The following is a 22,750-nucleotide window of genomic DNA, read 5'->3' as shown; positions in this document are numbered from 1 at the left end:
GTGTGGCCGCCTCGTCGTCCCTCTTCGTCTCCTCTTCGGACTTCTGGAAGGCTCCGTGGAAAATAAGACCGTGGGCTTTTGTTTCGTCCAATTCCGAGAATATTTCCTGTGTAGGATTTCTGAAACCAAAAACAACAGAAAACAGGAACTGGCGCTTCGACATCTTGTTAATAGGTTAGTGCCGGAAAATGCATCAAAATGATGTAAAGTGTATATAAAACATGTGAGTATTGTCATAAAACTAGCATGGAACATAAGAAATTATAGATACGTTTGAGACGTATCACGGCGCGATCGGCCTCCTGCCGATGCCGCGTGCTGGAGGTAGCCGTGTACTGAGAGTGGCCGTCGGACATGGCTCGCTGCTGGGGGGCTGAGCGCTGCTTCCGACGAGCTGCTGCTCGACAAGCCGGACGGAGGGAAGTAACCAGGGGCAGTTGAGGCTGCAACTGGTTGGGGCTGCTCCCTTCCCTGTGAAGGAGAGGAGCAGGAGATGCTCAGGCTGCAAGACAACCTAGCTCTGATACCACTTGTTAGTATCTCTAGCCTCACTTTCATGAAGAAGAGGATGATACTAGGAGAGTTGGGGCAATTTTTGTTGGTTTATTTCACACACATCTCATATAATGCCATACCATACTGAGGGCACGGGGCTACAAATTTATAGCTGCTAGCCAGCCAGAATATGCTAGTCTAAAGATGCCTAACTGCCAGTCTTTGATGCCTCTGAAAGCAGTCAAGGAGATGCTAACTGCCAGTCCTTGATGCCTCTAAAAGCAGTCAAGGATCAGGGATGCTATCATATCCTAACCACCTGTCCTTCACAAGGACCATGTGTTGCAGCAGCTCCACAAAGACCAGAATACAATGACTTATTCATCAGCCTCCGCCTAAATTAATTCTTACAGAACATATGACTGTACTGCAACGGAGAACTGGGTGCGCCCTTAGGGCCTGCTTGGAGTGGTGGTAATATTTGTGTCTCCACCAGTAATTATCTCTAGATACCGATGGATACATAGGTACTACAACCAATCCAAATAGCCCCTTACTGTGGACAAGTGAATACCAAAAACCGGAATTGGTAAAAACAACCGGCTATTAGAACCGGACAAAGCACGACGGGATGTCCATTCTAATATTGGAGTCACGGTGATACTGGAAATATGTGAAGTGCATAAGGGTCGACAGTAGGGCTTGTTTTGAGATTTCAGATTTCTCTGTTAGCCATCTAGCAGGGAAAATTGTTTGCTAACTTTGTGTGTAAAGGGTTTTCAAAACCCTAATACCGCATTGTGTAGTCAAATTAACAAAACTGTGGTTTAAAAATAGCACGCATCAAATAAAAAGGAACCGCAGGTTATAGTATAGCATCCATAGTGTCACTAAATTCACAAGAAAATCCAACAGTATGGTTACGAGGCAGTCGATAATACAGCAATAACATGACATAGGTCTGGTTCCTAAACCATTATTACAGGTTCCCATTATAGGCTGAAAATTGCAAATAGTAAAGGAAACATAACATAGTTCTGGTTGTTAAACCATTATTACAAGTTCTCATTCGAAGCTGAAAGTTGCAAATAGTAAAAGAAATGTAATTATATATTGTAGTAACACCAGGAGAAATACAGTTGATCTGAACTGACAATGTATTCGACGCTGATTTACGTCCTTCCACTATCATTGTGCCTCCCTTTCCCTCTGTGCAAACAACAAGCAGTCATCACCAGATTACTGAGCACATGTTAGTATTAGTGCATTTTAACATGAAGAATATTACCTGGTACGTTGTACATGAGACTGGTTGTTGATCAAGGATGTTTTGATAGTCGCAATGTTCTCAGACATGAGATCGATGGTCGCAGCCACAGACTTAGGACATAAGCCATTGCCACGTGCGAGCTTCAGCAGAATCTGGAACCCCACGGTTACAAGAGTTTCTCCATCCTCGCCTAGGGCAATGCCACCCTGTGCAGACTCACTGACGGGGAGGAGGGAGAAGCCGGTGGGGTAAATGGATACATTGCTCTCCCCCATGTCCCCTGGGCTCAGGATCTTGTTCATCAGTTGGGTATCGATGGGTGCGTAAACAATGAACGAGCCCGACACGTCATAGCAGCTGTTCTGGAGGATCATGATGTTTTCCCTTTTTTCTGCGGCATTCTGGTCAATCACACAAATATCCTTGAGTTAGTGGAGTGAGATATCTGATTACCTAAGAAAACGATGGCTCTTGTAGGTACTGAAGCTAGATGTGTTTGGTACCTTAACATGCGGTGTGGAGACGGTATCATCAGCTTCTATGCTGCCAGAGACACAGACTTCCTCCCTCACGACACCACCTTTCACCAGCACATCCCACTGTGTAAGGTACACATGACATGAGTACATAGCTAGCTTGCGGAGAGAAGCGAAATGCCCGTACCACGTGTGTGATTGGAGAGGTAGATCAGGGTATTTTCATTGGTGTACCTGTGCACGCAGCGTGTTGTTCCTGAGCAGATCAAACGTGACCCTAAGTGGTATTGGAAGCTGGAATGATGCGCTCACAGACACAATAGCTTTGTTCGGGCGGTCATGGTTCCTCCTATGCGCGATCTTGATATCTTGTTCCGTACCAGCGCCGCACACGATGGTCCATGCGTCCTCAGGGATGGCGGCGACGCTGTTGCTGTAGCTGACAAGCAGGCTATCGGCTAGCTTCATTAGGGACTTCCTCCCCTTTGAGTTGGCTGAAACAAACCAAAGAGGAAAAGCTTGTTTCTGTAAAAAAATGCCTTCCAGGATTTGCTCAGTTCAGAGTTTCAGACACTGAAGATCTGTAGGTTTGACTTACCTCTTAAAGCATTTCTGGTAATAACGTGGAAGGTGTCTCTTAAACGCAAGCACTGCCGTGCGATGCTGGTTGCCCAGCGCCTAGCTCCAAACATGAGTCCACTCAGACATGGCTGGTAGAGGCCTTGAACTCCGGTATCATCTACTAGAACATGCTCGATGACGATGATCTGCCAACAAGATTTCCGAGCAAATAAAGCATGGGCTAATTCGCCTTCATATATGCCAGTATCACCACATGGTAGTTATTTATCAATTTTCAGTCTTTCTTTACCATACCTTGCAGCTGTTATGTTCTAGGGGCTGAATTAGCACTCCTGAAGGCATCTTGCGGCATTGGAAGAAGGTGCCATCACTTCTATCCAAGGACACGTCAACAATGAGTGTTGTCCTGTTTTGTAGCTCCCTACACGACCTCACGAATGTGCATTTCCTCGATGGTACCAGGGGGGACGGGAACACCATCTCAATTGTCATCTGTTGTTTTCAAGCAAACAAAAGATGTCAATTAGTGAAGAAAACTAATTTTACCTTAGTATAGTGTGCTTGTTTTGTCGGTAATGAAGATTTGTCTTATTTTGGACAAGATCTTTGCACTGAAGACAAAACTTATAAGCCATACATACCAAATGCATAGCGCCATCGTAGCCTACATTAGTATGCCACTTATAAGCCTTAATGGTTTTTGCACTTGACAGAATTCCGGGACAGAGAGATGCATAGCACTCCTGCATTTATTTAACATTAGGATCAGATCGCGACTTGAAATAACATCAACTGCATTAGCATTGAAATTATGTACTTTTTTGGTTGACAAAGAATAACTAGCCTTTTTATACAATTTGTATATAACTTACAGAATCCATGAGATAATCCATAATATTTTTGGTGCCCATCATGACCACAACATCAGCACGAGTGGCCTCGGTCTTGAATCCTATTTTATCTGCACTATTTTTTCCACCAAATTGTGTAGCATAAGCCATCTTGTTCAGTATTTCAAATGAACCACCAGGGACAGGCAGCCATAGAGGGCCATGTGAGTTGGACAAAATGGTAAACTCTTCCATCGCATTATTAGTTAGTTCAACAATAATTTGTATGTCATTTTGTCTCATAACAACATTTTCTGCAGACGAGTCATGTTGGAAAGGTTGTCTGGAATTTTGAAGTGTTTCAGCTTGCAATTGGGAAATCTGCCAAATGAAAGGCAAGACATTAGTAAGTGAAAATAATACAACATTGGTGCAATCTTCATAATACTCTGTAGCTTAGTGTTATATTACCGAACTTGAAACATATTCATCCAAATGTTTCTAGCTTACTGAAACTTGATTGAAAATGCCTGAGAGGCTTGATTATATGTGTACCTCTAGCTCCAGCCAGTTATTTTGCTCTTTGAGCCTTTGCATATCTGGAGAGAGCTGGTTATGTAGCAGTGGATCACAAGTGGGACAAAGCATAGTCCTATGAGCTTCCTTAAGCTTCTTATTTTCTTCGCTCAACCTTACATTCTCCACTTTCAATCTATAGTTCTCTTCTTTTTCATTCAGATTCTGCAGTTTATGTCACAGAACATGTATAGAAAATTATAACTAATTTCAAGATAGAGTGTTTTCTACGATACATCCTGATAAGGGCTAAGGCTACATACAGTAAGTGTAACTTAAGAAGTGAAGCTATGACAGTGGAATAATAGCTGATAATGCATACTTAATGGCGAGGTAGATGATCTGATACAAACTGTATAATTGAGATTCTGCGAATGTTTAAGACCAGACCTTGACTTGTGTTATCTTGTTCTGAAACCAAAACTTCACTTGTTGTTCTGTCAGACCAGTTATCTCACTCAGCTCCCTCCTTCGATATTCATCCGGGCGAGCACAAAAGCTAAAATGTCTGTTCATTCAAGTGAGAAAAAAATGACAATTGGCAAGTCGTTAAATTCTTATAACAAACTCAAGAAGTGTGCAGGTGTGTAAACTATTATCCTTCTCACATTTTCTTAAAGAGGCCTTTTTACATTTTATAGGTAGATCAATATATTAGAAGAAGGATCAAACATGGGATATGTATTTACATGATCATGTGGACAAACCATCACTGCTACAGATATGATGCAATTCATTTCAACCAAATTTATTGGGTTAAAAATTACTAAAGATCAAAATATTTTCATGAATATTTGCACTTCTAAAAGAAGAAGATAATTATCAACTTGAAATCAATCATAGTATCCTTAGTAGTATCCATACCCTTGAAGTATCTGGTTCTGCCGGAAAGTGAGCCTCTGTAGGCGCTTCTTCCTTGGTTTTGGGCCAATGCCATCTTGATCATTAGTGGGGTTCCCCGACTTATGTTTCTGTTGCTAAGCGATATGTCAAAGTCAACATTATCACCATACATCCCATCTAATTCTTCAGAGTAATTGTCAAAGGTTTGCTGCTCCTCGCCGTGTGCTTGACCACTCTGTGCCCGTGGCATGCCATTCTGATATTAAAAATAGTACTTACACTTTTAGATTCATACTCCACACTAAAGTAAGAAACTTACACTAGTAAGTTGAATTTATTTTTATTAAATAATAGAAGACTTAAAAGGACCATCTATATGGACTCCATGAGGTTACAAGTTCGCATATTAGTCCGAAATAAAAGAACTTAGAAAATACATTTTCATGCTTCAAACATATGCTATACATTTAGTATCCACCCACACATTTGTTTTCCTTCCCTAGTGGGAGAATAAAGAATAGTGTAAGTCGGAAAATTCAATTTGGCTCTCGGGAAAATATGCTCCCTCCACCTAAAAATCATATTTTTAATTTTCAAAAATTCCAACAAAAAACTTCGCATGTACATCTCAATAATCTATGTGCGTTCGTACAGTTTCGCGAAAAACTGACGTTTTTCTATGGCCGATGAAAAAAGATAAAACATGTCCCACAAAACCCTTGTTTTTAGCATACAACTTTGTATTTTTACACAGCCCAAACGACAATTTGATTTTTTTAGGAAAGATTTTATGCGCACGTAGTATGCGAAGATATACACGTGAATTTTTGTTTATAATTTTTTGACATTTTAAAATGTATCTAAGGTGCATATCAAAATAAAGGAAGCATATGCACCCAAGAGACAAAAGATCAGTCTGGTAGGTAGGCTTCGGCTTGTTGTGAAAACCTTGAATAGAGTAAGAAAAACAGATCTAGAATACATAGCCATTCTCATCCCAATATGAACAAGCCTAATCCCGAAAAAGATGGATTCCCATTTTTTCTAGGATAAGTTTTACAATTTAGTTTATATTTACACTATACTAGTATGATTTATTTTGAAATCAGATAGTGCATACAGTTTATTATTTTGTCTGACTTTGTGTTGGTCCCAGAAATCTATGTTGGTCCCAGAAATCTAAGCTCAGGTTGGAATAATCAGGGGCGGAATGTATATACCTCTGGCATAGTAACTTCGATGATTGGATAACACATCTACAAAATTAGTTGGTGGATTTCACGGAGAATCGCGCAGGTAACAAATGGAAGTAGCCAAATAAACAAAATCAGCAAAAGACATACTTCAATATCTCTACAAGTATCACGTATTTAACATTTGTCGATGCTCACAGAGGAAACAAAATCAACATGCATGTGCTTATGTGTTCATATTTTTTTATCCCTTTCTACTAAGAATAACACATACTACCACGTGGTCTACGTGATAAGCAACCAAAAAAAAAACACATACTGAAGAACTCTTCGAGGCATCAAGGTAGCAAACAGCAAAACTTCCAACTAGGTGTTGTTAGAGATGGGAAAGCAAATATACCGACTGTCTCCCATGCCCACCATGAGCAGAGCCATACATCTTCGCCAAGAACGATTGGAAGCCCTGACCAGGTAAATCAATTCCAAGTTGGAAACAAACACATACGGCGTGTCTCCAGCACTCATGTATTGTGTGCAGTTGTGCTATGTGCCTCTTTCCTCTGACTTTATTTATAGCCGTCCTCTCGGCCTTTCCCTTGCCTAGTGGATGCTGCACTTTAATTATTTTTGTTGGCTTCAGAAAATTTACTTTTAATGGTCATTAGATAATATATAGAGAAATTAACTTATAATTTGTTTTTTTGTGAAACAATGTACAATTATAGATGCTCACACATGTGCACATTCACTCACCCCTATAAACATACGATACCCCTATGAGCACCTCTAATAAATTGCGCTCAAGAAACTAATCCGACGGGTTTTGAGATTGACGAAGTTACCACATGTGTCTCGTTGTCGACGGGAATACCACCCCCACTGAAGAATAATCCGCCTTTATGAGACGCCAAAGTGTCAAATATGTGATTTAAACTCTAGTGTGCTGGGGTGCCACTTCCTTCATAACCATTCAAGCACAAGTTGAATCTTTTAACTTGTAATTTGCTTGTCCTAGTTACTTTTCACTAAATAAATGTGCCCAAAATTAGGAGGTCGGGCATGATGGCATGAGGGAGAAACTATATGGATTACCATTAATTACCACCAAATATACCATACCTCGTGCAAATTAAAGAAGAATAAAAATAGGTTAGATGGTAAGATTCATGGGCGTAGAGGATACGGAGTATATTACTCAAAATCAAGTCACATATGTTTAATTGATTCACGAGCATACATTTGACCTTCAATGTTGTGCACATAAATGTATGAACGCCCTAGATGAATGATTAACGAAATTATACTCTATATTATTGATATGAGCAATAGAAAATCTTATCATACCATGAGTAGGTTTGGACATTAAGTTTGAAGTTCGGCGAGCTTATTGAGCCTTCGTTTATTCAACTCATTCTTTGCTCGTTTAAGTAACAAATTGAGTTGAGCAACACAATTTTTGTTTGTTAATGGCTTAATGCTAACGAGTAAAGCGAGCGAGCTCGCTTAGCTAGATAATTTTGAGTTCATCTTGTTGAGTCGGCAAAAACAACCAATCTGGCCCAAGCCCAGCCGAGACTTTGTCCTGGATATTATGTATAGGAGGATCGAGCAACTGATACCACCAAATTCCACCATCACTCCTCATCTCGTCAACCCCACGTCCTAATGTGCTTAATGAGCAGCTCACAAGCATATAACGAGCCAATCTTCATTTTTAACTTGTTAAGGATAATGAGCGGGGGACTTAACGATCATGAGTCTTAGTGGGCCGAGCATTCATGAACTGAGCAGCTCGTTATTCCAATCCTACTCACGCAATGAGCCTAGGATTTACCATAATAGTTTCTAAGGTTGTGGTAGCACGGCGATGGTAGAGTTGGGTTTGGGCCGCTAGAGAGGCCAACTAACTGACATAAACTTGTAGTAGACTAGTACGACGGTATCAGGTGGTAACTGGGTCGGGCCGGTGTAGCGTGCAGTCGGTAGGATTGGGGATCCGATATGACCTCAGGTGGGGTCGAAGTGGGCTCAAAGGGGGACAGGGACGGTGAGCTAAAAAGACAAAGATAGCGAACAAAGCGAACGATGCTCGTCTTTTTTTTTGGAACTGCAACCACCATACTATATTTATATTTTCATTTATCTGGGCAAACTATTGAGGAGGCAATGCAAATCAACCTCGTACTATCTAGGATACAATGTAAGACACAATGACACATCAAATATAAAAGTATAGTAGCAATCCCAAATGTTTCTCACGGACTTTCTAGGCTAGTAAGGAAAATGGTGGTAAATATTTTTGAATGGGCCGCAAGAGTGGCCATAAACCAAAAGATACCCAACTATACTAGTTTGACTATGCCACAAAAGCAACCATGTCGTCTTTGATATGTTGGGAATGTCATATCTAGTTGTGTAAACGCACATATGTTTGTTTTATTACTATATGGAGTAATATATACCGACGTGCCCAATGTTGGTCTCATAGGATGTTGTATTCCCTAGTAGTAAACTTGCAGATTTAGACAATTTACGGGAAAGTATGAGCACATTGCGACAATGATCATTAATGTTTTCACCGAATTGATAATTTTTTTTAGTATTTCTTCTCATTGTCAACGGTTTAAAATGAAGAAGTAACAAGAAATAGTAGATCACATTGATCAATTGTAACACTTGGGCCACACTTTATATGTTAATTTGAGATGAGACTAGCTTAATTGAAATCAAATTGGAGAACTTGTTAGTGCATACTACAGAGCTTGTTTAGTTTTGTACCATTACAGTAACTGATTTCATCAGTGTGCGCTAAGTATAAAACAATTCATGTCTATCTTCGTCGGTTGCCGCTATGGCAAATAGGGACAAACCAGGCATGGTCAATGAACCAAAAGTGTGACATGCGTGTATATATATATTAAGAGATATGTATCAGCCAAGGCGATCCGGCGTCATTCTATCTTGCTAATGTCATTTTATCTCCAAGATCTTAATTAATGGGGCGTGGATGTGCTTCGTGGAACCCCACCTCACCTGCCACCAGACCAAGGACGCAGCCATGTCATTCTATCTCCAAGATCTCAACTAATGAACCATTGATCACAAACTTTCTGGTGTGTATATATGTTACTAATGAGAGCGCATCTAAATCTGAAATGGTAATGAACGTGTATGGAACAACTGTGAGAAAAGGAAAAACACAGGAACGCCCAACCACTGATTAATGATGCATATCTTCGCTAGCTAGCCACCGATTATACGCGTGGATACATGATGCAATTCCATCCCCACTTTGGCTCATTGGCAGGGACACGCGGCGAGCATACATATGCATGGGCAACACGTATCCAACTCAGTTGGTGCACCAAGCAAAAAAATTAAGCTTCCTAGAAGGTGTCTTGAACTCGAACTCGAGTCACGAAACGCGACGGTCGTGCGTGACGAGGAGAGGCGGGCGGCGGAGGAGGAGGAGTGCGAGGGCTCCTTCTCTTCTCACTCACATGGAAGGACTAGAAGAGCAGCCCTTATATACCATTCAAACTCCCTCCCAACTAGCAATGTGGGACTAAACTTTATCCGCCAAGGCTGTCCTCAAGCTGCCAACATGATGGGCCTTGAGATTTCAGTAATTGTAGGTCACATGGGCTGCCTTACTGGACTGCAGCCCATCTACATCCAACAGAAGATACTATTCCAATGTAGGACAAGCTGATGAGTATGATTATTTTGGAGTTGAAATAAAGGTAGGCCATGGAAAATATTTATAATAAAGACAATAACAGAAGTAAAATAGGAGCAAGGTACTATAAATTTGTTACACTTGAGTGTTGATTTTGTTTTCACATTGGGTCGGTACCTGTTTTAGTCCTGAAGTACACATTATGTCTAAAAAATTGATTATAAATTGGATGGCGGCCATTCAATTATTAAGAAAACCCTGGTGTTGTGAAAGGAACTATATTTATTTCTAGAATGATTGTTGTCCTGATAATGCTAGCAAAATTTGATCTCTAAACTTACTGTGCAAAGTTCAAAGAAGGAATTTTGGTACTTTTAGTCCACTCGCTACACTAAAAAGTGGCTTTGATGATGTTTTAGGCTTATTCTCAATAGCCAATAGGTATTCAAAGAGGTTTTTGGTCATTCCAGATTCAAATTATAGCTAGAAAAATACAAGATCAAAGTTTGAGTTAGCAGGTCATTCCACTCATCAGATTTTAGTTCCATGTGAAGCGATGCAATTTAGAATACATTTTCCAGTTTGCGACTGTTGCATGAATAAATGACAAATGACAAAGTATTAGCATCACAAACGAAAAATAACAGAATTGTACAAAAAGGATGGGGCAGCAGGAATAATCACCAACCATAGTAGCGAGGTCTTTGTGGTGCATTCGAGTGCCCAGCGAATCGAGCACTTGGATTGATACGGGCATGAAGGCCGAGGTGAAGCCAATTTCAAGACTCCACCTAGCTAGTTATCTTATTTTATGTATTTTATATTTCTAGTCATAAGTGGGCTAATGCGGTGACCCAGCATACCACTGCATGTTGTAGTATACAAGTCGTTGATATGATCTTTGTGAAGGGACTTCTTCACAATTTGCCATATCCCTCGAGTGGTACAACGAAACATTGCAGGTCATAACACTCAATACTTTATTACAAACATTGTCTTAACAAGTTGGTATTCTCACGAGTCCTATGAGAACAACCTAAGATACTACTTAAGTACGATTACAACTCATAACAATATAAAAGAGAGCTCAACAACTTATTTAGGTAAGTTCTACGTTGCTCGGCTCTATGATGCTAGGGTATGTCACTACTCCTCCACCTCCGTGTCATCCGGTCCGTAGACTATCCCATAGTCTACGCCTTCCACTCCACCGGTAAGATCGGGTTCTTCGTAGACCAGCTCGTAGCTTCCTTCCGGTGCTCCATCGTTGATGGCCTCCACTTCCGGATCACGAGTCTAGCAAGGGTGTCGAAAGAAAGTGAGTACGGGGGTACTCAGCAAGTTCTAAAAGAATAAAAAGGTGTTTGATGCACTAGCTACGACCATTGATCAGGAAATCGCAGGTCAATGCATGTTTTTAAAATCATTTCTTCAAAAGGTTGCTTTTATTATGAAAACTATGCCCGTCAGTCTTCACAGGTTGACTAGAACTTCACGGAGTTCCTTTCCTGCCGCGTTCGCAGTTCCCTTCCCGGAACAAGGAGTGACAGCCACAATTTGATACACTCTGCAGAGGTGCGTTACTTTTCCCACAAGAGATCTCACCCTTTTTGCCATCCGCAGGGACTTGCCCCCGTTCACACTTCCTTTGGTGTGAGGCCAGGTATAAAGATCCAAGCCCACACCGCCTTCTCCGCGACTGCAAACCCACCCTTTTGTCCACCCGCACACCTCCAGTAGACTTCTCCCGATAATACGGCTTTACTCATGGTGTACTTTGGACAATCCTTCATAGATCGTAGAGCCATCATCACTAATGGATGGGGATTTAAAGGCCATCCCAACCTACGGCAGTGCCTCCAACACCCCGCCGGCTCTACCAATCCGTTGGCGTGCAGAAGGGAAAATATACGACTGGCTTCCCCAGAGCCATTATAGATCTCATGGTCAACGCGGTTTGTACGGCGCTAGAATCACTGGACGGCATTGGTAATTTAATCCTAGGGTGATATAACCCATTGCAATGGAACCTCCACCATATCAACACTTACCATGGTTCCATTGCCAGCCACATAGTCATATTCATAATTGGAAAATAACATTTCATTTGCGATGCAGGAATGATAAGTATATAGCTTTGCATTAAAGTAGTAGAAAATAATCAAATTGACATGAGCAAGGGTGAACTTGCCCGTGGATCTGCGAGATAGTGCAGTTCAATGCGATTGATGGAACCTGGACCTCGGGTTACGTAAGAAGCATCATTGTCCGGTAAGGACAATGTTATAAAATCCAAATAATGCAATCATGGATGTATTATTTTATGTTGAATCCCTTTCCCTGTGGAGTTATTACAATTTAGGGTTGTATTAAGATTTATGTCTTTGACGGTAATTTACAATTGATTTAAAAGTATATACCATTTTAATTCACACAAAGTACAACAATTCAAAGTAAAACTATTTACTTGGTGATTCCTTTAATCATTCCAAAAATAGTTGAAAATTATAGAGTTACCTCTATAGTTTTTGGAATAAAAGGAATATAGTATTTTTCTGGGAAAATACTCTTTTACAAAAGAAATGACTTGGAATAATAGAATTTCATTTTGAAATGTTTGAAAATAAGTATTTGAACTTATTTGAGATTTTTCCTTGAATTTTAAATACAAGGAAATAATAATTTTAAATTCCAAGTTATTATTTAAATTCTTAAAATTCATAATTTTGAATTTGTTTCATAAATTCCATTTCATATTTTATTCTTGTTAAGATTTATTTTTCATTCATAAATCCAATTTTTATTGGATTTTTAGAGTTATTTATGATTTATTAAAATTTGGTAAAGTTTTGGTCTTTTATTAAATGTGAAAAGACCAAAATACCCCCCCTGGACCCATATTGGGCCCAGCCCAATAACCTAAACCCAGGGACGGCCCAATAAGGCTGGTCCCCCTTTTGGGTTCGGTGGCGCCGAAGCGGCCCACCTCACTCACTCTCACTCGGCCCTCTCACTCACTCGTCTAACCCTAACCTCTGGCGACTCCCGTGGCGATGGCGTCGCCGCCATGGCCGCCGCCTTGCTCCGGCCATCGCCGTGCTCCTCCGCCGTAGCCACCTTCCGATCCTGAACCGCCGCGAGCGGATCTATCGATGCTGTCCGCGCAGCTTTTCCCTTCTCGTCCTCTCCTCGGCGAATCACCTCCGATCTGGATCTCGTGGAGAATCGCCTCGACGAACTCCGGCGAGATCTCGTCCTCGCCGACGATGGTACGTGCCTGGGGTTGACCTGGCGCGGGTGCTTGATGTCTACGGGAGCTTCTATTCTTGTAGACAGTGTTGGGCCTCCAAGAGCAGAGGTTTGTAGAACAGCAGCAAGTTTCCCTTAAGTGGATCACCCAAGGTTTATCGATCTCAGGGAGGAAGAGGTCAAAGATATCCCTCTCAAGCAACCCCTGCAACCACAAAGCAAGAAGTCTCTTGTGTCCCCAACACACCTAATACACTTGTCGGATGTATAGGTGCACTAGTTCGGCGAAGAGATAGTGAAATACAAGTAATATGGATGGATATGAGTGGTAATAGTAATCTGAATGAAATATGGCAGCGAGTAAACATGTAACAAAACAGTAAACAAACGGAGATTCGATGCTTGGAAGCAAGGCCTAGGGATCCTGCTTTCACTAGTGGACACTCTCAACAATGATCACATAATAGGACTACTCTACACTCTTGTTGGATGATGAACACATTGCGTAGGATTACACGAACCCTCAATGCCGGAGTTAACAAGCTCCACAATAATGCTCATATTTTAGTAACCTTTAGTGTAAGATAGATCAAAAGACTAAACCAAGTACTAGCATAGCATGCACACTGTCACCTTCATGCATATGTAGGAGGAATAGATCACATCAATATTATCATAGCAATAGTTAACTTCGCAATCTACAAGAGATCATGATCATAGCATAAACCAAGTACTAACACGGATGCACACACTGTCACCATTACACCGTGCAGGAGGAATAAAACTACTTTAATAACATCACTAGAGTAGCACATAGATGACATTCAACTAGATCACATAGAGAGAGAGATGAACCACATAGCTACAGCGGAGCCCTCAGCCCCGGGGGTGGATTACTCCCTCCTCATCATGGAGGCAGCGATGGCGGTGAAGACGGCGGTGGAGATGGCTCCGGGGGCAATTCCCCGTCCCGGCAGGGTGCCGGAGCAGAGAGTTCGTCCCCGAATTGAAGTTTCGCGATGTGGCGGCGCCCGGAGTCTTTCTCGGAGTTCCGTCAAAAGTTATCGAAGTTTTAGGTCACGACGGCTTAAATAGGCGAAGAATCGGAGTCGGAGGGGCCACGGGTGGTGCCACCATAGGGCCCCCCCTTGGGCCGCGCGGCCAGGTGGTGTGGGCCCCCGGCACCCCTCCGCCTCTTCTCTCGGTGCTCTGGAAGCTTCCGGGAATTATAAGGCCCTCGGTCTTGATTTCGTCCGATTCCGAAAATATTTCTTTACTAGGATTTCGAAACCAAAAACAGCAGAAAACAAAGAATCGGCACTTCGGCATCTTGTTAATAGGTTAGTTCCAGAAAATGCACGAATATGACATAAAGTGTGCATAAAACATGTAGGTATCATCAATAATATGGCATAGAACATAAGAAATTATCGATACGTCGGAGACGTATCAAGCATCCCCAAGCTTAGTTCTGCTCGTCCCGAGCGAGTAAAACGATAACAAAGATAATTTCTGAAGTGATATGCCATCATAACCTTGATCATACTATTTGTAAACATATGTAGTGGATGCAGCGATCAAAACAATGGTAATGACATGAGTAAACAAGTGAATCATAAAGCAAAGACTTTTCATGAATAGTACTTCAAGACAAGTATTAATAAGTCTTGCATAAGAGCTAACTAATAAAGCAATAAATTCAAAGTAAATACATTGAAGCAACACAATGGAAGATAAAGTTTCAGCAGTTGCTTTCAACTTGTAACATGTATATCTCATGGATAGTTGTCAATGCAAAGCAATATAACAAGTATAATATGCAAGTATGTAAGAATCAATGCACGAGTTAATCACAAGTGTTTGCTTCTTGAGGTGGAGAGAGATAGGTGAACCGACTCAACATAAAATTAAAAAGAATGGTCCTTCAAAGAGGAAAGCATCGATTGCTATATTTGTGCTAGAGCTTTTATTTTGAAAACATGAAACAATTTTGTCAACGGTAGTAATAAAGCATATGAGTTATGTACATTATATCTTATAAGTTGCAAGTCTCATGCATAGTATACTAATAGTGCCCGCACCTTGTCCTAATTAACTTGGACTACCGGATCTTTGCAATGCACATGTTTTGACCAAGTGTCACAATGGGGTACCTCCATGCCGCTCTGTACAAAGGTCTAAGGAGAAAGCTCGCATTTTGGATTTCTCGCTTTTGATTATTCTCAACTTAGACATCCATACCGGGACAACATGGACAACAGATAATGGACTCCTTTTTAATGCATAAGCATGTGGCAACAATTATTATTCTCATATGAGATTGAGAATATGTGTCCAAAACTGAAACTTCCACCATGAATCATGGCTTTAGTTAGCGGCCCAAAGTTCTTCTCTAACAATATGCATGCTCCAACCATAAAGGTGGTAGATCTCTCTTGCTTCAGACAAGACGGACATGCATAGCAACTCACATGATATCCAACAAAGAATAGTTGATGGCGTCCCCGTAAACATGGTTATCGCTCAACAAGCAACTTAATAAGAGATAAAGTGCATAAGTACATATTCAATACCACAATAGTTTTTAAGCTATTTGTCCCATGAGCTATATATTGCAAAGGTGAATGATGGAATTTTAAAGGTAGCACTCAAGCAATTTACTTTGGAATGGCGGATAAATACCATGTAGTAGGTAGGTATGGTGGACACAAATGGCATAGTGGTTGGCTCAAGTATTTTGGATGCATGAGAAGTATTCCCTCTCGATACAAGGTTTAGGCTAGCAAGGTTATTTGAAACAAACACAAGGATGAACGGTACAGACAAAACTCACATAAAAGACATATTACAAGTATTATAAGACTATACATTGTCTTCCCTGTTGTTCAAACACCTCACTAGAAAATATCTAGACTCTAGAGAAACCACTCATGCAAACCAAATTTTAACAAGCTCTATGTATTTCTTCACTAATAGGTGCAAAGTATATGATGCAAGAGCTTAAACATGAGCACAACAGTTGCCAAGTATCAAGTTATTCAAGACATCATACCAGTTACTACATGTAGCATTTTCCGTTTCCAACCATATAACAATTAACGAGCAGTTTCATCCTTCGCCATGAAAATTAAAAGCTAAGAACACATGTGTTCCTACGAACCAGCGGAGCGTGTCTCTCTCCCACACAAGCATTTATTCAAACAAAAACAAAAACAAGAAACATACAGACGCTCCAAGTAAAGTACATAAGATGTGACCGAATAAAAATATAGTTTCAAGAGAAGGAACCTGATAATTTGTTGATGAAGAAGGGGATGCCTTGGGCATCCCCAAGCTTAGACGCTTGAGTCTTCTTGAAATATGCAGGGGTGAACCACCGGGGCATCCCCAAGCTTAGAGCTTTCACTCTTCTTGATCATAGTATATCATCCTCCTCTCTTGACCCTTGAAAACTTCCTCCACACCAAACTCAAAACAAACTCATTAGAGGGTTAGTGCATAATCAAAAACTCACATGTTCAGAGGTGACACAATCATTCTTAACACTTCGGACATTGCTCAAAGCTACTGGAAGGTAATGGAACAAAGAAATCCACCCAACACAGCGAAAGAAGCAATGCGAAATAAAAGGCAGAATCTGTCAAAACAGAACAGTCCGTAAAGACGAATTTTAAAAGGGCACCAGACTTGCTCAAATGAAAATTCCCAAATTGAATGAAAGTTGCGTACATATCTGGGGATCACTCACGTAAATTGGCATAATTTTCTGAGTTACCTACAGAGAATTAGACCCAGATTCGTGACAGCAAAGAAATCTGAAACTGCGCAGTAATCCAAATCTAGTACTTACTTTACTATCAAAGACTTTACTTGGCACAACAAAACATAAAACTAAGATAAGGAGAGGTTGCTACAGTAGTAAACAACTTCCAAGACACAAATATAAAACAAAGTACTGTAGCAAAATAACACATGGGTTATCTCCCAAGAAGTTCTTTCTTTATAGCCGTTAAGATGGGCTCAGCAGTTTTAATGATGCACTCGCAAGAAATAGTATGTGAAGCAAAAGAGGGCATCAAGAGACAAATTCAAAACACATTTAAGTCTAACATGCTTCCTATGCATGGGAATCTTGTAAATAAACAAGTTCATGAAGAGCAAAGTGACAAGCATAGGAAGATAGAACAAGTGTAGCTTCAAAAATTTCAGCACATAGAGAGGCATTTTAGTAACATGAAAATTTCTACAACCATATTTTCCTCTCTCATAATAACTTTCAGTAGCAACATGAGCAAACTCAACAATATAACTATCACATAAAGCATTCTTATCATGAGTCTCATGCATAAAATTATTACTCTCCACATAAGCATAATCAATTTTATTGGTAATAGTGGGAGCAAATTCAACAAAGTAGCTATCATTATTATTCTCATCAAGTGTAGGAGGCATAGTATAATCACAACAAAATTTACTCTCCATAGTAGGTGGCACCAAAAGACCACTATCATTATAATCATAAATAGGAGGCAAAGTATCATCAAAGAAAATTTTCTCCTCAATGCTTGGGGGACTAAAAAGATCATGAAAACCAGCTTCCCCAAGCTTAGAACTTTCTATATCATTATCAACAATGGTGTTCAAAGCGTTCATACTAATATTACTACCAGCATGCAAATAAGATTCCATAGGTTTTTTAATTTTTCGCATCAAACAATCCATGTTTTAAATCAGGAAATAGAATAAGAAGCTCATTGTTGTCCATTATGCCAAACTAGTGTAAACAAGAAACAAAAAGATGCAATTGCAGGATCTAAAGGAAATAGCTTCGAGCACAAATACAATGGCGCCAAAAAAGTATCGTTACTCGGAACCGGAGTATGAGTGCCTTTTTACCTTTCCTCCCCGACAACGGCGCCGTAAAAGTGCTTGATGTCTACGGGAGCTTCTATTCTTGTAGACAGTGTTGGGCCTCCAAGAGCAGAGGTTTGTAGAACAGCAGCAAGTTTCCCTTAAGTGGATCACCCAAGGTTTATCGATCTCGGGGAGGAAGAGGTCAAAGATATCCCTCTCAAGCAACCCCGCAACCACAAAGCAAGAAGTCTCTTGTGTCCCCAACACACCTAATACACTTGTCGGATGTATAGGTGCACTAGTTCGGCGAAGAGATAGTGAAATACAAGTAATATGGATGGATATGAGTGGTAATAGTAATCTGAATGAAATATGGCAGCGAGTAAACATGTAACAAAACAGTAAACAAACGGAGATTCGATGCTTGGAAGCAAGGCCTAGGGATCCTGCTTTCACTAGTGGACACTCTCAACAATGATCACATAATAGGACTACTCTACACTCTTGTTGGATGATGAACACATTGCGTAGGATTACACGAACCCTCAATGCCGGAGTTAACAAGCTCCACAATAATGCTCATATTTTAGTAACCTTTAGTGTAAGATAGATCAAAAGACTAAACCAAGTACTAGCATAGCATGCACACTGTCACCTTCATGCATATGTAGGAGGAATAGATCACATCAATATTATCATAGCAATAGTTAACTTCGAAATCTACAAGAGATCATGATCATAGCATAAACCAAGTACTAACACGGATGCACACACTGTCACCATTACACCGTGCAGGAGGAATAAAACTACTTTAATAACATCACTAGAGTAGCACATAGATGACATTCAACTAGATCACATAGAGAGAGAGATGAACCACATAGCTACAGCGGAGCCCTCAGCCCCGGGGGTGGATTACTCCCTCCTCATCATGGAGGCAGCGATGGCGGTGAAGACGGCGGTGAAGACGGCGGTGGAGATGGCTCCGGGGGCAATTCCCCGTCCCGGCAGGGTGCCGGAGCGAGAGTTCGTCCCCCGAATTGGAGTTTCGCGATGTGGCGGCGCCCCGGAGTCTTTCCGGAGTTCCGTCAAAAGTTATCGAAGTTTTAGGTCACGACGGCTTAAATAGGCGAAGAATCGGAGTCGGAGGGGCCACGGGGTGGTGCCACCATAGGGGGCGCGCCCCCTTGGGCCGCGGCCGGGTGGTGTGGGCCCCCCGGCACCCCTCCGACTCTTCTCTCGGTGCTCCGGAAGCTTCCGGGAATTATAAGGCCCTCGGTCTTGATTTCGTCCGATTCGAAAATATTTCTTTACTAGGATTTCTGAAACCAAAAACAACGTAAAACAACGAATCGGCACTTCGGCATCTTGTTAATAGGTTAGTTCCGAGAAAATGCACGAATATGACATAAAGTGTGCATAAAACATGTAGGTATCATCAATAATATGGCATAGAACATAAGAAATTATCGATACGTCGGAGACGTATCAAGCATCCCCAAGCTTAGTTACGCTCGTCCCGAGCAGGTAAAACGATAACAAAGATAATTTCTGAAGTGATATGCCATCATAACCTTGATCATACTATTTGTAAACATATGTAGTGGATGCAGCGATCAAAACAATGGTAATGACATGAGTAAACAAGTGAATCATAAAGCAAAGACTTTTCATGAATAGTACTTCAAGACAAGTATTAGTAAGTCTTGCATAAGAGCTAACTAATAAAGCAATAAATTCAAAGTAAATACATTGAAGCAACACAATGGAAGATAAAGTTTCAGTAGTTGCTTTCAACTTGTAACATGTATATCTCATGGATAGTTGTCAATGCAAAGCAATATAACAAGTATAATATGCAAGTATGTAAGAATCAATGCACAGTTAATCACAAGTGTTTGCTTCTTGAGGTGGAGAGAGATAGGTGAACTGACTCAACATAAAATTAAAAAGAATGGTCCTTCAAAGAGGAAAGCATCGATTGCTATATTTGTGCTAGAGCTTTTATTTTGAAAACATGAAACAATTTTGTCAACGGTAGTAATAAAGCATATGAGTTATGTACATTATATCTTACAAGTTGCAAGTCTCATGCATAGTATACTAATAGTGCCCGCACCTTGTCCTAATTAACTTGGACTACCGGATCTTTGCAATGCACATGTTTTGACCAAGTGTCACAATGGGGTACCTCCATGCCGCCTGTACAAAGGTCTAAGGAGAAAGCTCGCATTTTGGATTTCTCGCTTTTGATTATTCTCAACTTAGACATCCATACCGGGACAACATGGACAACAGATAATGGACTCCTCTTTAATGCATAAGCATGTGGCAACAATTATTATTCTCATATGAGATTGAGGATATGTGTCCAAAGCTGAAACTTCCACCATGAATCATGGCTTTAGTTAGCGGCCCAAAGTTCTTCTCTAACAATATGCATGCTCCAACCATAAAGGTGGTAGATCTCTCTTGCTTCGGACAAGACGGACATGCATAGCAACTCACATGATATCCAACAAAGAATAGTTGATGGCGTCCCCGAAACATGGTTATCGCTCAACAAGCAACTTAATAAGAGATAAAGTGCATAAGTACATATTCAATACCACAATAGTTTTTAAGCTATTTGTCCCATGAGCTATATATTGCAAAGGTGAATGATGGAATTTTAAAGGTAGCACTCAAGCAATTTACTTTGGAATGGCGGATAAATACCATGTAGTAGGTAGGTATGGTGGACACAAATGGCATAGTGGTTGGCTCAAGTATTTTGGATGCATGAGAAGTATTCCCTCTCGATACAAGGTTTAGGATAGCAAGGTTATTTGAAACAAACACAAGGATGAACGGTACAGCAAAACTCACATAAAAGACATATTACAAGTATTATAAGACTATACATTGTCTTCCCTGTTGTTCAAACACCTCACTAGAAAATATCTAGACTCTAGAGAAACCACTCATGCAAACCAAATTTTAACAAGCTCTATGTATTTCTTCACTAATAGGTGCAAAGTATATGATGCAAGAGCTTAAACATGAGCACAACAGATTGCCAAGTATCAAGTTATTCAAGACATCATACCAGTTACTACATGTAGCATTTTCCGTTTCCAACCATATAACAATTAACGAAGCAGTTTCATCCTTCGCCATGAAAATTAAAAGCTAAGAACACATGTGTTCCTACGAACCAGCGGAGCGTGTCTCTCTCCCACACAAGCATTTATTCAAACAAAAACAAAAACAAGAAACATACAGACGCTCCAAGTAAAGTACATAAGATGTGACCGAATAAAAATATAGTTTCAAGAGAAGGAACCTGATAATTTGTTGATGAAGAAGGGGATGCCTTGGGCATCCCCAAGCTTAGACGCTTGAGTCTTCTTGAAATATGCAGGGGTGAACCACCGGGGCATCCCCAAGCTTAGAGCATTCACTCTTCTTGATCATAGTATATCATCCTCCTCTCTTGACCCTTGAAAACTTCCTCCACACCAAACTCAAAACAAACTCATTAGAGGGTTAGTGCATAATCAAAAACTCACATGTTCAGAGGTGACACAATCATTCTTAACACTTCTGGACAATGCTCAAAGCTACTGGAAGGTAATGGAACAAAGAAATCCACCCAACACAGCGAAAGAAGCAATGCGCGGGTGCTTGATGTCTACGGGAGCTTCTATTCTTGTAGACAGTGTTGGGCCTCCAAGAGCAGAGGTTTGTAGAACAGCAGCAAGTTTCCCTTAAGTGGATCACCCAAGGTTTATCGATCTCAGGGAGGAAGAGGTCAAAGATATCCCTCTCAAGCAACCCTGCAACCACAAAGCAAGAAGTCTCTTGTGTCCCCAACACACCTAATACACTTGTCAGATGTATAGGTGCACTAGTTCGGCGAAGAGATAGTGAAATACAAGTAATATGGATGGATATGAGTGGTAATAGTAATCTGAATTAAATATGGCAGCGAGTAAACATGTAACAAAACAGTAAACAAACGGAGATTCGATGCTTGGAAGCAAGGCCTAGGGATCCTGCTTTCACTAGTGGACACTCTCAACAATGATCACATAATAGGACTACTCTACACTCTTGTTGGATGATGACCACATTGCGTAGGATTACACGAACCCTCAATGCCGGAGTTAACAAGCTCCACAATAATGCTCATATTTTAGTAACCTTTAGTGTAAGATAGATCAAAAGACTAAACCAAGTACTAGCATAGCATGCACACTCGTCACCTTCATGCATATGTAGGAGGAATAGATCACATCAATATTATCATAGCAATAGTTAACTTCGCAATCTACAAGAGATCATGATCATAGCATAAACCAAGTACTAACACGGATGCACACACTGTCACCATTACACCGTGCAGGAGGAATAAAACTACTTTAATAACATCACTAGAGTAGCACATAGATGACATTCAACTAGATCACATAGAGAGAGATGAACCACATAGCTACAGCGGAGCCCTCAGCCCCGGGGGTGGATTACTCCCTCCTCATCATGGAGGCAGCGATGGCGGTGAAGACGGCGGTGAAGACGGCGGTGGAGATGGCTCCGGGGGCAATTCCCCGTCCCGGCAGGGTGCCGGAGCAGAGAGTTCTGTCCCCCGAGGTGGAGTTTCGCGATGTGGCGGCGCCCACGGAGTCTTTCCGGAGTTCCGTCAAAAGTTATCAAGTTTTAGG

The 22,750-nt window shown here is 40.9% G+C and overlaps 1 protein-coding gene across 1 annotated transcript in view; it reads right to left on the bottom strand.

The window, feature by feature from the left end:
• Positions 1-283: 283 nt before the first annotated feature.
• Positions 284-22,750, bottom strand: part of LOC124663561 (homeobox-leucine zipper protein TF1-like) — a 26,963-nt gene continuing 4,496 nt past the window's right edge. Inside the window, exons 2-13 of the mRNA XM_047201250.1 lie at positions 5,094-5,206; positions 4,620-4,737; positions 4,209-4,394; positions 3,696-4,034; positions 3,465-3,566; positions 3,118-3,315; positions 2,840-3,008; positions 2,476-2,735; positions 2,269-2,364; positions 1,791-2,166; positions 1,633-1,704; positions 284-471 (exon numbers count right to left, since the gene is read on the bottom strand). Coding sequence (XP_047057206.1) covers positions 284-471; positions 1,633-1,704; positions 1,791-2,166; positions 2,269-2,364; positions 2,476-2,735; positions 2,840-3,008; positions 3,118-3,315; positions 3,465-3,566; positions 3,696-4,034; positions 4,209-4,394; positions 4,620-4,737; positions 5,094-5,206 — 2,217 coding nt within the window. The remainder of the gene's footprint in view (positions 472-1,632; positions 1,705-1,790; positions 2,167-2,268; positions 2,365-2,475; positions 2,736-2,839; positions 3,009-3,117; positions 3,316-3,464; positions 3,567-3,695; positions 4,035-4,208; positions 4,395-4,619; positions 4,738-5,093; positions 5,207-22,750) is intronic.

The sequence above is a fragment of the Lolium rigidum genome, chromosome 6 (assembly GCF_022539505.1).
Source record: "Lolium rigidum isolate FL_2022 chromosome 6, APGP_CSIRO_Lrig_0.1, whole genome shotgun sequence".
Lineage (NCBI taxonomy): Eukaryota > Viridiplantae > Streptophyta > Magnoliopsida > Poales > Poaceae > Lolium > Lolium rigidum.
This window is presented reverse-complemented; position numbering and strand designations above follow the sequence as displayed.